Source organism: Oxyura jamaicensis, chromosome 3 (assembly GCF_011077185.1).
Source record: "Oxyura jamaicensis isolate SHBP4307 breed ruddy duck chromosome 3, BPBGC_Ojam_1.0, whole genome shotgun sequence".
Classification (NCBI taxonomy): domain Eukaryota; kingdom Metazoa; phylum Chordata; class Aves; order Anseriformes; family Anatidae; genus Oxyura; species Oxyura jamaicensis.
Window position 1 is genome coordinate 1311770 of NC_048895.1, and position 15396 is coordinate 1327165.

Sequence of the window (15396 nt, forward strand, 5' to 3'; positions counted from 1 at the left end):
GCCGCGCGGGGCTTTCTGCGCGCCGTTTCCGTGGGGGCGCTGCCCCGGGGAGGCGGCGCTGTGGGGGCCGGGGCTGGGGGCCGGCCCCCCCCCCGGTGCCGTCCCCCCGTGCCCGCCCCGCTCGCAGCGCGCAGGCCTCGCGGCCGGCCCGGCCCGGCCCCGCCCGCAGTCGGGGCAGCGCGGCGGGCGGCGCCATGTGGGTGTTCGGCTACGGCTCCCTCATCTGGAAGGTGGACTTCCCCTTCGAGGAGAAGATGGTGGGGCGCATCTGCGGCTACAGCCGCCGCTTCTGGCAGGGCAGCACCGACCACCGCGGCGTGCCGGGCAAGGTGAGGCGGCGGCGGGCCAGGCTGCGTCCGTCCACAGCGCGGGCACGGGCTGGGGAACGGCCCCACCGGGCTCGGCACGGCTCGGCACGGCTTGGCACGGCTCGGCCCGGCTTGGCACGGCTCTCTGCTGCGCCTCTGGGGGCCGGCAGCGCCCGTCGGAGTGCGGCTGTGCCGCCTGTCCGTGGACCTTTTCCTTACCTGACGAGTGCACCTGGGCAGCACCTGGTGCCTGCCGAGGGCGGGCACTCCGGTCGTCCCTTGTCAGCTACCCGGGATAAATATCCCCCGTTTGACTTTTTTTTTTTTTTTTTTTTTTAAATATACTTCTGAAAGTTTGAGGATTCATTTCCTCCTGGATTCTCTGCTGTCAATGAAAAAAACTTCTAATGAACTCCTGACAGGAAAATGATAACAAAAATAACCATCACTCCATTTTAATAGTGGAAAAATAACTGTGCTGCTCACTCATTTATACAGACGTTAATCAAAATATTCTGAATATTTAAAATACTGCACAGTGTGTGTGTCTGGCTTTGGAGAGAAAGGCTGGTTGGTAAGTGAAGGCCAGACCTGTGCACCTTGCTGTTGTTTTTCAGCTTTCTTACTTTTTTACTTGAAGGAAGAAGCTTATTTACTGGTCAGAAAAACTACGAAAAACCTAAAAATCCAGAAGCAAACACTTCTAATTTCATTGGAAATATATATTTTTTAGCCACTGGCATAATAGTTTTCCTCTGCTGTGGGAGCCTGCAGCACCCTCCCCATACAGGGGCTATCGCCCTCATATAATTCTAAATGGCTCGACAAATGCTAAAGAAACAATAGGTTACAGAACCACCCAGCGGGTTAGATGAATGCCTTTGATGTGGCAGGACTATGTTATTTACAGCTGCATATGCTGCTCACAGCTGAGTCATCAGAAATGCAAACTGATCATATAGGTACAGAAACTGATACTTGGGTTCAGCACTCTAACAATTTACCTACTTTGAATGTTGGTTTTGTATAGTGTAAACTTGTTTTCCTGATGCTTGCTAAAGCAGCTGTCAGAGACCTGGTGACTCCACTGTAAAGCTGGAATGTAATTTTGGAAGAGCACCCCCAACAAAGGCATAAGGATTCTTTTTATAAATAAAACAGCATGCTACGTGTAGCATGGAAGAAATTTTCGTTTAGTCCCAACTAGCACTAATTACTACTTCAGAGACCACAGAACAGCTTGCACAGTACTTGCCAACACAAGTCACTCTGAGTAAGCGTTCCTCTAGCTGCATGTGGCCAGATAAGAGGGGATGCTGGCTGGACAGCCCAGTGCTTTCTCAGTAGGAACCCTGATTCCTCACTCACCAGTCATCCCTTTTCAAACTGTGTGTGTGAGCGCTGCAACATTTCTATTCCTTTCTTGAATTTGGAAGTCCTGAAAAAAACATGCAAATGTTGTTTAGGTGGGGCATGAGAGTGGCTGATCCATAAGCCTTTGGAACTTGGGAAGCCAGGCTTTAAAGCAATATTTCTACATCAGTGGAGAAAGTTCTCTCTTTGCGCTTCAGAAAGTAATAAAACCCTCACAGGCCAGTTCTTCCTTTCTGAAGGTATCCTTGGAGACCCAACTGTATTACCTTCTTTTGGGCTAGCTGAAATTCAAGGGATACCCAGAGTGTGTTTGTGCAAATTTGGAAAATCTTACAAAATGGCCATGCCAGGTTATTAGCAACTAGCACAACCTTTGTTCCAGGAAGCTTAATTCTTTGTATTTCTGCCCCAGTCCAGGTCATGCCCAGAAACATCATCTGCAGGCATACAGAGCCTTAAAACAAACAAACAAACAACATCAGTAACCATGCACTGGTCTATTTCTGTTTAGAAACAGTGCATTATTATTTATGCAAACTGGTTAATACATTTTATTTTTTGTTTACAGAAATACTTAGCATTAACAAATACACTTTTTTTTTCTTAGAATCAACAAGTTAATGCCCTCTTGCATTGCTGCAGTCCGTGAATTGTTGCTGGTACTTCCAAGGCAAAGAGGCTCCCTCAGTGAATGCTGAGAAGCACACTGTGGAGACTTCCCATTTAACCAGGCCAAATCATCGCTGTTATAAAACCATTAAAACGTCTGTGACATTGGAGATGACGTCTCTTGTGGGTGAACTACAAGTGCAACTGGTCCTTCGGTACTAATGCATTTTAAAGAACAGCACTGAAATTCTAGCCAGCAAGTTAAAAAAGGCGCTCCTGAAAACACGAGTTGCTACAACATTCCACGGTCAGCGCAACAAAAACATACAGAGCACTTTTACATACAATGGCTGCAAGCTTTTAGTGCAAAACTCAGTTGACCCTGTACTCGTACTTTGAACTGCTCAACTTATATTGTAGTAAGAAGGTTAACTAGTTATAAAGTGATGTTACATCGTGGTGCCGTATTTTGTAGTTTACAGGATGAAAAATTGGAAAAAAAGTTTTGTAAGAACAGAGTGCAGAAAAAAAAAAAAGGATTTTGTTTTTCAAAATATTCCTGAATTTATACATTAGCTCTACTTAAGATTTTTGTTGGATTAGTCCAAACATTACTTTAAAGCTGCTTGAATCTTACCAAGCAATAACAGAGTGTTCCCTGAAAAAAAGAGCCATTGGCTTAGAAAGACCTGAGTTAGTAAGAAAGGTTGTTTGCATAAATGGCAAATTCAAATTTCCTATTCCAAGCTTTAGAAAAAACTTTAGAAAAATACAGTCCTGCCTGATTCACGTAAAACTTCTCAGACTGGAATGAGGGGGAAGTTGTGTATTTTTTAATACTACATAACCAAAGCATATCTTAATATTTTCACGCCTAAAAAATAACGTTCAAAGCTTCCTAAACCTCATCTAGTAAGGCTGGCTTTCTAACCTGTGCATTCCTGGTTTTGGTCACCTGTTGGACTTTTCAGTGCTTCCAAATCTCCTGAAGCGTGATTCCTGCATAATCACTTCCTATATTCAACAGCTTTTTATTCCTTTTTTTTTTTTTTTTGGGGGGGGGGGGGGGGGGGGGGGGAAGAGAAGAGAGTGGTGTTAAAAACATCACCAACGTTAAACTTCTTTTTTTCCAAAAACAAAGCAGAGAGCTTGATAATAATCCCAACTCCTTTTCTGAAATAACCAGCTTTTCATATTCACAAACTGTATTTTTAGCGTTCATTGTTTGAGAGATTCTCAACATAACAGTTGTGTTTTTCTTCCAACAGTATCAGAATAATCTACAGTTTCTTAGGCTACTAATTTTATACTTTAAAAATACTGAATTCTTGTTACTGCTCCAATTCCCTAAAACATACCCAGGTTTCCAGATTTGCTAAAATTATTCAGACTTCCTCAACTAATATAAAATGTGGGGGCATAATCTCACCCAGATGCATTAATCTGAACTATTATAACGTTCAGCAGCTCTCTGAAGAGCCTGGAGATGCATATGCCCATAGACCCTGTTTTTTTTTCAAGGCTGTTCTGTACAAGGTAACAAGAGCTATGTCTCCGTGCAGTGCTGAGGTGGGACTGCGTGCTTCGGTTCTGCCCTTTACCTCGTGTGAGACAAGTTCTTCGTCCTTCTGTAAGCCGTAGGAACAGCACTGAAGTGCAAATACATGCAAGGGCTGAAGTGTGAAACCACTGTTAGTACAAGAATCACACCAAGAGCTTTCTGCAGCCAAACAGCAGAGTTTGGCGGTTTCTCCGTGTAATCCCCTTCCCATTTGCTGTAGCTGCTCCCCAGCTTTGCTGCCCGGTCCAGTGGCAGCTCTGACATGCGGGCTGTCAGTGTGTATCTGGATCTGCTAGAGATAGTATGCTAGAGATAGTAGCTAATGTTTGGATGTGCTTTGGAGAAAAAAAAAAAAAAAAACTACACTAAGGAAACTTGATGACATGATTAATTTAGCTCCTGCTGCCTGCTGTTAACCCCCATGGGACTCCCACATGTGCACTCTGACGTGGGGTTACCAAGTTAATACGAACAGAGTTACTCAGCTTACAGTTAAATCATTTTAAGATGATGAAGGGCTTTTAGTTTGTTAAATGTGAAATGGAGAAAAGAAGTCCCATCAGGAAACTGTCCAAATAAGATTTGCTGTGAAGGTGTTACAGGATCCTGCTAACCTCTGCATTTCTCTGCTGTTCTGGGGCAGTGAAAATCCAGGATTGCCAGCCTTTGAAAATCAACCCCAGCTCCACTGGATGTCCCCAGCAAGGAGCCTAGGGGAGGACGGACAGACAGCTCCTGTTATGCTATCACTAGGCACAGGAAAATGAAGCGCAAAAAGCTCCTCTTTGTTTAAATAATCTTGTTCTTTAAGGAAACCATTTCAAATTATTATATTCCTACTAACTAGCAAACTTTTATTCCCCTTTCTGAAAATTTTCAAGAGGTGATCAAACTAAAATAATTTCTAAGCTAACATTCCCTTTTATTCCATCTTATTTTCACACCCAGATGCCAAAACTAATTGATTCTTCAATCAGTAAATATTCAGTAGTTTTAGTACCTGAGCACATTATGGTACCACTGAAAACAATCTAGCACAGCCATGGAAGCTCTTCAGTTTCATAGGACACATCAGCTAGACCTAAGGAACTGCAGGCTGCACAGAACTGGTAGGAATTCGTCAAAGACACCTGATTTAGGAGGTCATTCAGGTTTGCCCTTGGCAGTACTCCTTGGGCACAACAGAAATCATTTTGGTTTGTATTATATAGCCAGTCATTTACAGATGCATGACTTTCTTTACTTAGCTGGCAAGGGTAAACCTGTGGTTCCATAATGGTGTTTGGTTTAGGCAGTTCTGTGCAAGACAGACTCTACAAACCAATAAAATATCCTGGCCTCACCTAGACAAATAGATTGTTCTTTCATCACACAGCCAGTTTGAAGATGAACTACTCCTCAGTACTTCCCTGTTTACTGTTTCAGTATTTTACATTTATTAGTTAGGCTTCAGATACAGGCACTGCTGGTAATACAGAGAAAGTGGTTTCACACCACAAAATGTCTCTTTAATCTACAATTTACAATTTCTTAGTGACCACTATGGAGAAGATAAGTTAGAGAAGTGTTAACGACTATGGAAGAAACTGATGGCCGTATAGAAAACTAAGCCATATGTATATATGGCTTATATATAATACACACACCTATTCTGTATTACCTGTCAGAGCTCAGAAGCTAACTCAGTGTCGTTATGGATAGTTTTATTATTTTTATTCTTGTAAAGACAGCTTTTCCCATAGGTTGAATCAGTAGAAAATGAATAATTGGGAGGAGGGGGGGACACACGACACTAGCACATGAGCCAATAAGCACACCTGTATCTTGGCAATTTTGTGGAGTACCAGATACTGTCTTGGAATGATTATGGCACAGCTGGATGACAGAAATATGTGTGAGTGTATAGAGAGGGTCAGTCGTCCCGGCCAGAGAGAGGTTGCTTCTGTATGAAGAGAAATTAACTCTTCAGTTTGGCAAATAAAGCAGGAGTGAGAGTTGCACCGTAAAAGAATGAATGTATTGAGAAAGTGAATAGACAGCAAGAATCAGCTATTTTTCCTAGTATCAGAATGAGAAATACTTACAACTACCAGGAAAGAAGGCTCAAGGAAAAGAGAACAAACAAAACCAATAAAATACCTATTTAAATTGCAGAACTCACTGCCATGAGATTTGGCAGAGACTATATAAAAGGGGCTAAAACAAACTGGGCAAATAAGTAGAAAAGTGATACTGTGGTAGCTAAGACAGTATGACCTAGGTATAGGTTTTAATGCTGTGACTGACAGACAGGAGAAAGTATTGTGGATGAACTGCTCCTGTCTGTGCTAATACCCATGCATGCATGTATACCCACCACCTTCTTACATAAATTTTTGTGTGCATGTGTTTCTTTAACAGCATCAGGTACTTAGGAAAAGAGCCTAAAACAGACAGTAGGACAGACCATGGGTCTTTATCTCAGTATGGCAGTTTTGGTAGTGTTTGTTCCCAGTTTGTTAAAGCTAAAACATTTAGCAAAACATTTGATCATCAGAATTTCCCGTCTATTAAAAGAAAGAACACCTAGACTGAGTTCAGTATTCTTGTCCGGACAAGATTTGTTAAGATGCACTCTCTAAATAAACAGTCAATGATATATTTAGCCTAACTCAGGGTGAACCCTTCAGTACTATTATTAGCGCAGTGTGTTAACTATCTTCCTTTGAGATTAAAAACTGAATGACAGCAAAACAGCTCCAGGTAATTTATTGATTGAGACTGTTTCCAAATAGACTAAGATGAACAGGTGCACGTCCTATGTCATGCTTTTTATAAAGCAACACCTCAGTTATCTTGCTTAATTGTATAGAGCTGTGGTATAGAGCTGTTTCCTCAGTGTACTCAACTAGCAATCATTTTAGTACTTTCTTAGTTTTGTTGCCTTATTTTATCAATCAGATCAGAAACAAATGGCTGAAGCTGGGTGAAGAGTGGCATGAGAATGAAAAAATGCAGCACCTCACAGCTTACAAATAAACAGCCTTTAAGATTATAAAAGATCCAACATTGAATAAATAGTATCTATAGCTGATGGTATCTGTTAAGTGTTCTGTAAAAACTAAATTTCATATTTTGTTATGAAAAGAAAGTATGGCTTTACAAAGGCTTAGTGTAGGCAAAGACCTATGTTATTACTGTGTGAGAGAGACAAATACAGGTATAGACTAAGCAAACAGAAAAGCGCTGATATGTCAATGAAACTACTACAGATGAGTCAGAAAAAGACTGAAATGATGTAATAGTAGAAGAGTGAAAGCTAGCTAAAACTAAGTGAAAGGCATGCATCCATGTACACCAAGTGCAGATTATCTTTGTAGCTCCTAAGAAAATTAATTTCTGTCCTAGACTACAATTGAATGAATGGTAGTGTCTCTGCTTTCCCTTACATCAAACCAGAGACACTTGTACGCTAATCTGATGCTAAAATCAGCAATTTTACACTACAGATGTAGTAGTTTCCTCACAGTGTTTTATGTTTATATTTTAAAATGCTGTTACTTAGTAGTTGGTCTCAATGATTCTTGTGGGTCCCTCTCAGCTTGGGATATTCTATGATTCTCCAGGTCATACAAAAAAAAAATAATCATTAATTATCTTTTCTGTATTTACAAACTGGCTTCCTACTCTTCCTGCAAGAAGTAACTCATAGGAAAAAGAAGCCATTCTAAAGGTATCCTCCCTCTGCCCAGTAAGACAGAAGGAGCTGGGAGGGAGAAAAGAGGAGGAAAACACTCTTCTGCGTAAAAACCTTTTTTTTTTTTTTTTCAACTTTGAGTAACACAGTACTAACATAAAGAGTTTTGTCTTACTAAAAATTACTAGCAGATTTCTTTGCTTTATGTTTTCAAAAACATCTAATTTGCAGGGTGCTTTTAAACCTAGGATTTGCCATGTGTCACGGGGTATAATTAACATTTTCTAAAATCCAGTTGGTACGAGCCAAACCAGAAATGGTAGTACCTTGCTTAGGGTATGCAAGCTAGATTTTACATTCTTTTCCATGCCTGTGTATAAACTTTTTGTAAACCTGTGAGAAGGTTTACCTCATTGTCATTATAGAGAAAAAAACACAGCATAGTACTGAGAAGAAGCAACGTGAAGAAGGAAAGTGCATTCAACATAGTTTTGCTTTAATTAATTGTTGTCATCAGTGATTTACAATGAAAGCTTCTTACTGAACTAACGATGGTTTTCTTTTAATTTTAGCCTGGAAGAGTTGTGACTCTGGTTGAAGACCCTGAGGTACAGTACTCCTGTCTCTGTAGTGTACAGACTGTCCTATTGTGTTCCCAGCCTGTGTAGTAAGTCTCTATTAATTTTGCTTCTCTACGACCCAATAATTGAGTTATCTTTACTGCAATGAAACGTTCTCTCAAAATTCCTTGGAACTACACCAATGACTATTCATTATTTCAAATAAATCCATCAGGATAAACTAAGCAACTGGAAGTAGTTTTGGTCTATTATTATGAAAGGTAAATTTTCAAGTATTGTCCTTCAGCTATCCAGCTACAAAACACAGAGTTCTACATTCAGCATATTTATAGCGCTGAAGACACACCGATACTAGCCATCGGATGTTGCGTTAGAACCACGATGTTAGCCTCCCAAAATAAAAACTGAAACACACCAAGATTAATATTAGAGTTAAAAAGGAGATGTCTTTGCCTTATTTTTTGCTACACAGATAAAATGCTTAAGGATTAAATGCCACAACCCTGCATTTAGTTTCTATGTGAAATTAGCTTCTGTGTAGGAAAAAAAGACCTTTGGCCTGAGTCTACTGTTCTTGCTCATTTTTCAACTTGTTACTTAGGTCTCACTTAGAAAAGCACAAGGGAAATGTCTGGGTTGTGAGAGGGAGGAGAGGTGAAACCAGGCCTACGCTTTCAGTCATGTAAGTTGTAGGAAAACTAAGATTTTTCAGCCTTTACCCAGTCCTAATTCTGTTTGATAATAATGAACCTATCTTTACAACTACATGCTATTACAACTACTACATTACTTTTAGGGATCTTACCCACCAGAAAGCTCTTGGTTGGACTGCTCACCAGCCAGGACAGGACTCATGAGGCTGGGAAGCCCCGGGAGATTATTTGGTGGTAGACCTTGGGTTCAGGTGCTCCCCCAGTCCCTGCAGACCCTCAGTGCAGCAGAGCCTCTGTGTTCGGCGCCTTGCTGTGACGGTCGTGTCCGTCCAGCTGCTTGACACTTGAAGGGAGTGTGTCCCTGCAGGTACTGCTGCCTCCAGAGCAGGTGGGGAGCAGGGCTGGAGCAAGGCCACACGATGCTGGAAGACAGAGAGGATGCGTATTTTGGCAGTCATTAGTTTTTATTTACAGTAGCTTATCTGTACAGTTATAATAACGTTGTCTTATCAACCTATGCCCCCAAATAGCAGCCACAGATAGAGGTAAGTTTAACTGTAATCGTAAAGTTCATCTGTTTGTGCAGTTAGCAAAACCAGCAGAATGCAATGCACTGTCTCTCATTGTGATTTTCTGTACCTTTCTAGTAAGAGTTTTTTTCACGTTGCTGTACTGCTGGGTACCATTATGTTACAGACTCCTATATAAAAACAAAGAATGGTTATGTTTGTTGTCACTCAGTTTCTATTGTTAAGCAAACTTACTTGTTGCCATAGAAACTTTTTTTCCCCTTAGCCAACCAGTTTTGTTTGTTTGGTGTTTTTTGTTTTTCCCTTTTCTCCAGAATCTGGTACAGCCAGATAATCGCACCTCACACATAAACATGGAATGCTGTGACAAGTAATGTCCTTTAATTCCAGTAACTCACTCTGCAACTTCAGAAGGCAACCTTATGTTGACCCCACTTCAGCAGCCTGCAGCCATCATGTCCCCTGCCCCGAGCACTGCGGTGCCAGCAGCAGCAGTCGTGCTTTCTGTCGTTGGCATTGCCAGCCCTCAGCTCGGTGCCAGCCGTGCATCCTCTTTCACTGGCGATAGGCACAGCATGGTTTGGAAGCGTCTAGCTTGGAGTTAGTTTAATTTGCTCTGTCTGCATTTCTGCACCAGTTGAGAGGAAACCACACTGAAAAGGAACACTGTGCGCTTGTCAGATTTCTGGGTTTTAATTTTTCATCATCTGAAATAGGGATCCCCTACACTGAAAACAAAATGTATGAACTAGCAGCACTTGCTTGCTTCAACCGAGTGTTGTGCAGCCCCTGTTCCCACCACACCTGCAGAGATTTTCCTACCCACAAGGTACATCTATGTGGCAGATGTAACTCAAGCGCATAGCATGTGCAGAAGGGATCAGGCATAGTGCTGCTGCATCCCCTGCAGACAGCTGGAGCGAACCCACACCACAAGCAGCCGAGGGGAAGCGAGGACCCCTTTTTGAACTCCCCAGGGCTGCTCTTGGCCGCAGCACATGTAGTGGTGTGGCCATCTACAGGGGGTGCCATAGGAAATGCCTCCTGTGCATTTTGTCTTAATGAAACGCCTCTGACCTGTGTGTTAAGGTCTGACTGCCAAATTCAGTTCTCATTAACAAACGTCACCACCCCACCATTATTATGACTAAATACCAAGGTCTCGTTTCAAGGAAAAAAAAGTTAATTGTTTTGTCACTGTTACTGTAGCACTGATGTGTGTACCAGCTTCACTGCAGGGAGACCCACGTTTGATGTTGGCAGTAGACAAAACATTATCGTATAGTTTAAAACAGCATTCATAAGAAACAATGCGTAGCCTGTAAGGGATAACAGACAGTAACCATTTGCCTGTGCTACTTAAACAAAACAAAACAAAACAAAAGCCAGCAACATCCTGTTAATCTGTCCCTACTCAGATCTCACTAATCTGCCCATACAAAACTCTGTAAGGGAGTGTGTCTAATCCACACCGCAGTTAAATGCTTTCTCAGAGATTTTATCCACGAGGATGATGAAGAAATATTCAGATTTACTAAGACAGTGACGAAATTAATCCCAACAGTGTTTACTGAGGAGCTGGCTATGCCCCAGTTGTGCAAACTGAAGGTTTATCCCAGCATTTTCTTCTCGGGTTCAGTATCAGCATGGTAGCATTACCACCCTCCTCCTGCCAAATGCGTGTGACAGAAGTGACACCCGCATCCTTAAAAGTGAAAATATAACTAAACAGAGACAAGACTTGGTCAAAATTACTTCGAATTTGGTACTCTTTACAATTTTCACTCTGCTATTTTTGTGAGGTCAGGAAGCCACTTTGTGTCCTTTCTACTAGCTCTTTAATAGTCAGTCTTCAGAAGCCCACAAAGGCTATTCACTGTTTCAAATTTAACTGCAACAAAAAAACGTTTCATAAGAAAGGCCTTGGCATCAGGAAGAGGGTGGAGGATCAATCTGCATAATTGCTATTTTGATCTAAGATTTCCTAAATAGAACAGCCCTTTTAATATGGGACTCTTTATAAGAACAGTTTAGAAATAGCTAGAAGACTGAAAATGGAAGATAAAATGAGAAGAAAGTTTTACCAAAATAAAACAGAAATACATTAATTTATGAGTATGCTTTTAAACTCTGCTTGGGTTTTTCTTTTCTTATGTCCTTCAACAGGGGTGTGTATGGGGTGTTGCTTACAGATTGCCAGCTGGACAAGAATGTGAAGTCAAGGCATACCTAGACTTCAGAGAGAAAGGAGGCTACAGGACTACAACTGTCGTTTTCTATCCAAAAGACTCATCAATAAAACCATTTGATGTATTACTGTACATTGGAACTCGCGATAACCCTAACTACCTTGGTCCCGCGCCTCTAGAAGAAATTGCTGAACAGATTATTAACGCGGTTGGTCCCAGCGGAAGAAACACAGAATACCTGTTTGAACTCGCTAACTCTATGAGAAACCTCGTACCAGAAGACGTGGATGAACATCTCTTCTCCTTGGAAAAACTAGTAAAGGAACTATTGGAAAAACATCAAAGCATAAATTGCCTATAGAGTAACTTATTTCTTTTAATGATCTTGCTTCATCTTCAGAGGAATGGTTTCGTTGCACAATGGCTATATGACTTGGAGGCATGTTTCTCTGTACTACGCTATCTTATTTATTTTAATATTGCGTTCAAAAGAGTAGCTAGTCATTAAAACATACGGTTTTAAAAATCATTCTTTTGGGAGTCTGTAGAAAGGGGAGCAGGGGAAGTGCTTTAGGTTTGAATTTGGTATATTGTTTTCTTTTTATCCAAGGATTACATCTTTCTTTACAGAAATCTCAAGAGAACCGCTTAAGCCTCTCTATTATTTCAGGTTAAAAAAAAAAAATCTTTTAAGTATTTTTAGGTGAAAATCTGCATTCAGATACAACTCCCATTGATTCAAGTGATTCATTGATTTTTCAGATTCAAGACCGGCATGGAGCTCAGTGCAGCTAAACAGATGAATGTTAAGTAGGTATTGTAAACTGCATAGTAAATGCATAGTAGGAAACTTGTATCAGCATACAAGTTAATCGAAATTAAGTTGTTCCATTGCATTAGTGATCTTACCCTGCATGTTTGTCCTTAAGACATAGAGGATAAACTGTCAGTGTCACGAAAATAGTCCTTTCCCTTGGCTCATTGTGTCAAGCCCCTGAAAACCAAAGTGCCGGGGTACTCCGACACAAACAAGCCGCACCATATTAGTGCTTCATTTTATTTTTCAAGATTAAAGAATAAAAGTAAAGTGTTAAAATTAACTAAGAGTATGACTTGAAGCAGCAAGAACGTTTAGAAACTCTCAGCTTTGTTATTCGCCTTTCAGATGCTGTTGTAACCCAATTTTGTAGAAACTCACCAGTCTGTGAAGATAGATTTTAAGCCAGTGATGTTCAACCAGTGTTTCAGGGATTCACAGACAAAAGGTCATTAAGAAAGGAACCCTCTTTTCAGTCAACTGACGTGTTTTATGGACTTCTAGCCAAAAAAAGTTGGAAAGCCACCAGTTTAGGCTAATAGCCGTACTTTATGCAAAACGTAGGCAAACGGAGTTTCCGTCCGAACAAGGACTTGTCTAGCTTCTCAAATTTTTAAGTTATTTTTGTTAACTTTCAATAAAGTGTATTTTTTTAATGTTAATATAGGAAAGGTTCTGTTTCAAATACCATGTAGCATCTTAGTTTCTCATGCAGGGAATGTACGTATGTTCAGTAGGCGTTTGGAAGCCTATATTTTGCATCAGTGCTTGCAAAACCAGTATGTTTCTACTATACCGGTTGTCCATTTTCCTTCTTTGCATTTTCCTGTTTTATATTTGTAATTCCTTGAAAATACTAGGGTTATCAGCATAACAAGCTGCTGTTATTTTTCTTGGCCACCTACAAAAGCCAAAAAGAACATTAATAAACGTTAGTGGGAAACATTTGAAAAAGGCCCCCAGATGAGTAGATTGTAGGATATTAAATTCAAACCTAAATTCCAGATAATAAGATTACTTAAAATATTTAGCCAAGAAAGCTGTTTTTTTTTAAATACCAGATTACAACTTTAGCATGCTTCTGGCATCACTCAAGCATACATTCATTGAGGAAAGAATAAAACAGTTTCCTAGTTTTTAGAAGCGACTATTTAGTGGTTGAATGCCACTCTTAAAAGAGCGTGTAATAGGATCTCACTTGATGGACTACTATAACTTACAGAAGCAAATCCTCTGATGATATTAGCAAAATAATCCCATGTACTGAGGCCCCATTGTTCCATTAGTACGAGTTACTTGCAAACTGATGGAATAAATATCCTTCAGAGGTCTTGATTCTCCACCGCACTGTGCTGGTTTAAGATCGATATAACTGAGTGGAAAAGCAACCTCGGCTAATTCAGCTGTACAGCGGGACAGAAGCCTGATGGGGACGTCCAGGTGTCTGTCCATCACAACAGCCATTAAGATGCCTGAAGATGGAATTAAACATTTGAGCGAGAGTGACTGACAGCGACAGTCACATCAGCACTGACGAACGTGCACTGTTACGCAAGCATTATACCCCCTGACGTAAAGTCACTCTTAAGTGTTGTGGGATACTGAACTGTTACTGAAAATGTTACGTATGAATTATTTCAAGAATATTTAAGCGTTCCTCCCGCAACAAAACCAGACAAAAAGAAGAACCAAACAGCACTTCTTTTCTTGTGCTTGCCTCAGAGAGAAGCAAGCTTCAGTGAAGTTAAAACACGTAAGATGGCATGTCGACTCTATGCATTTTTTAATTATTTCCCCAAAGGCTTATCTGTGTTCCTTAAAACAGGGCAGGGGTTGCATACAGTCACTAATGATCCAAAAACATCAGCGATGACTCTCTCTTTAAAACTAAATTTAAGCACTGTGTTGGGGCATTGTGATTATGTATGGCTCTACAGTTTGTATCTTTACTTATATTCAGGACATTGTTGGTTCATTTGCTTTCCAGATTCATAAAACTTGCAATAATATCTGTAATGATACATTCCAGTTTGTACATACAACTTCAATACAATAAAAATGCATCACATTTATTAACTGTGTTGGAGAAAGAAATTTCCAAAAACGTTATATTTAAAGAGTATCCAGTAATAGCATGGGCATCCCTGCTTATCTTAATTCTATCTTGTTACAAAATGATATACATGAGCTAGCTACTGTTATGAAGTCTTAAACTGTCCCAATGCAAGCAATTAATTAAAGCACCAGAAATACACACTTAATCTTCCTTTACGGGATCTAAGCCATGACTTTTCACACAGCTTCAGTCACCAACAAAAGCCCAGTATATTTTCAGATGTTACTCGCCAAAAATAATAACAATAAAACCACACTTTCCAGATGCCACGTGCCTTTTTTCCCCCCTACTTGCTACAACTAAATCTAAATTTGTGACAAAATGATAGAGATTTTAGGTAGGGCTTAATAATACAAACACACAGTAAGTGACCTCTAAACTTGTTTCCACAAGTCTGAACATTTCAGGCAATTCTGCTAAAAGCACAGGAGAAAGCGTACTTTTTTGTTCAAAATACCATGGGTAATTGATCCCTTACATGCAAAATACCCAGCTTTTGAACACCACTTAGCCCTAAAGCTGAAGCAACACGTTTTCAAAACTGGTTGCAACATCTCCCATCAGTATTATATTACTATTTTATTTTATATCATTGTTTCCTGAAGTTCACCAGGTTACTAGATTAACTCAGATTTGCATCCCTTCCCATCTCTTACTTCTAGTATGTATCTGGATATAGATTCTATTCAAACTATAGAGCTGAGAATGTTGAAGAAAAAAAAAAAAACAAAAAACAAAAAACTAAATACTACAGCTCCCCCATCAGACCTATTTCTCCATGTCTGTTCTGCTTAACAAAGGTTAAAAAAAATAATTAAAAAAATCGGCAATTTTCCACTGTTCAGCCAAGTCTTCTGCAAATGGCTTGACCCTCGTTTTAACTACCAACTACAGCATAGCTCTAATTATTCTAGCTTTGCATTCTCTCAGTATTCTTTTACTAAGGTCATTTCTCCTGGCATTGTGCTCTCATTGTACATGT

The 15396-nt window shown here is 40.4% G+C and overlaps 2 protein-coding genes across 7 annotated transcripts in view; one reads left to right on the forward strand and one right to left on the reverse strand.

Moving 5' to 3' along the window:
* ASB3 (ankyrin repeat and SOCS box containing 3) overlaps positions 1 to 15396 on the reverse strand; it is a 31441-nt gene that overhangs the window by 14046 nt on the left and 1999 nt on the right. The window contains exons 1-4 of one of the 6 annotated variants that reach the window (XM_035323148.1): positions 12680 to 12804; positions 11157 to 11161; positions 8919 to 9184; positions 1564 to 1746 (exon numbers count right to left, since the gene is read on the reverse strand). The gene's annotated coding sequence lies outside the window, so the exon portion shown is untranslated. Of the gene's footprint in view, positions 1 to 540; positions 563 to 1563; positions 1747 to 5669; positions 5817 to 8914; positions 9190 to 11156; positions 11162 to 12679; positions 12805 to 15396 lie in introns of those variants that run through there. The other 5 variants (XM_035323147.1, XM_035323151.1, XM_035323149.1 and 2 more) reach the window with 5 other exon arrangements.
* On the forward strand, positions 100 to 13475 carry CHAC2 (ChaC glutathione specific gamma-glutamylcyclotransferase 2). The gene is made up of 3 exons (XM_035323156.1): positions 100 to 329; positions 8101 to 8136; positions 11459 to 13475. The coding sequence occupies exons 1-3, from the start codon at positions 195 to 197 to the stop codon at positions 11840 to 11842; spliced, it is 555 nt and encodes a 184-aa protein (XP_035179047.1). The 5' UTR covers positions 100 to 194; the 3' UTR covers positions 11843 to 13475.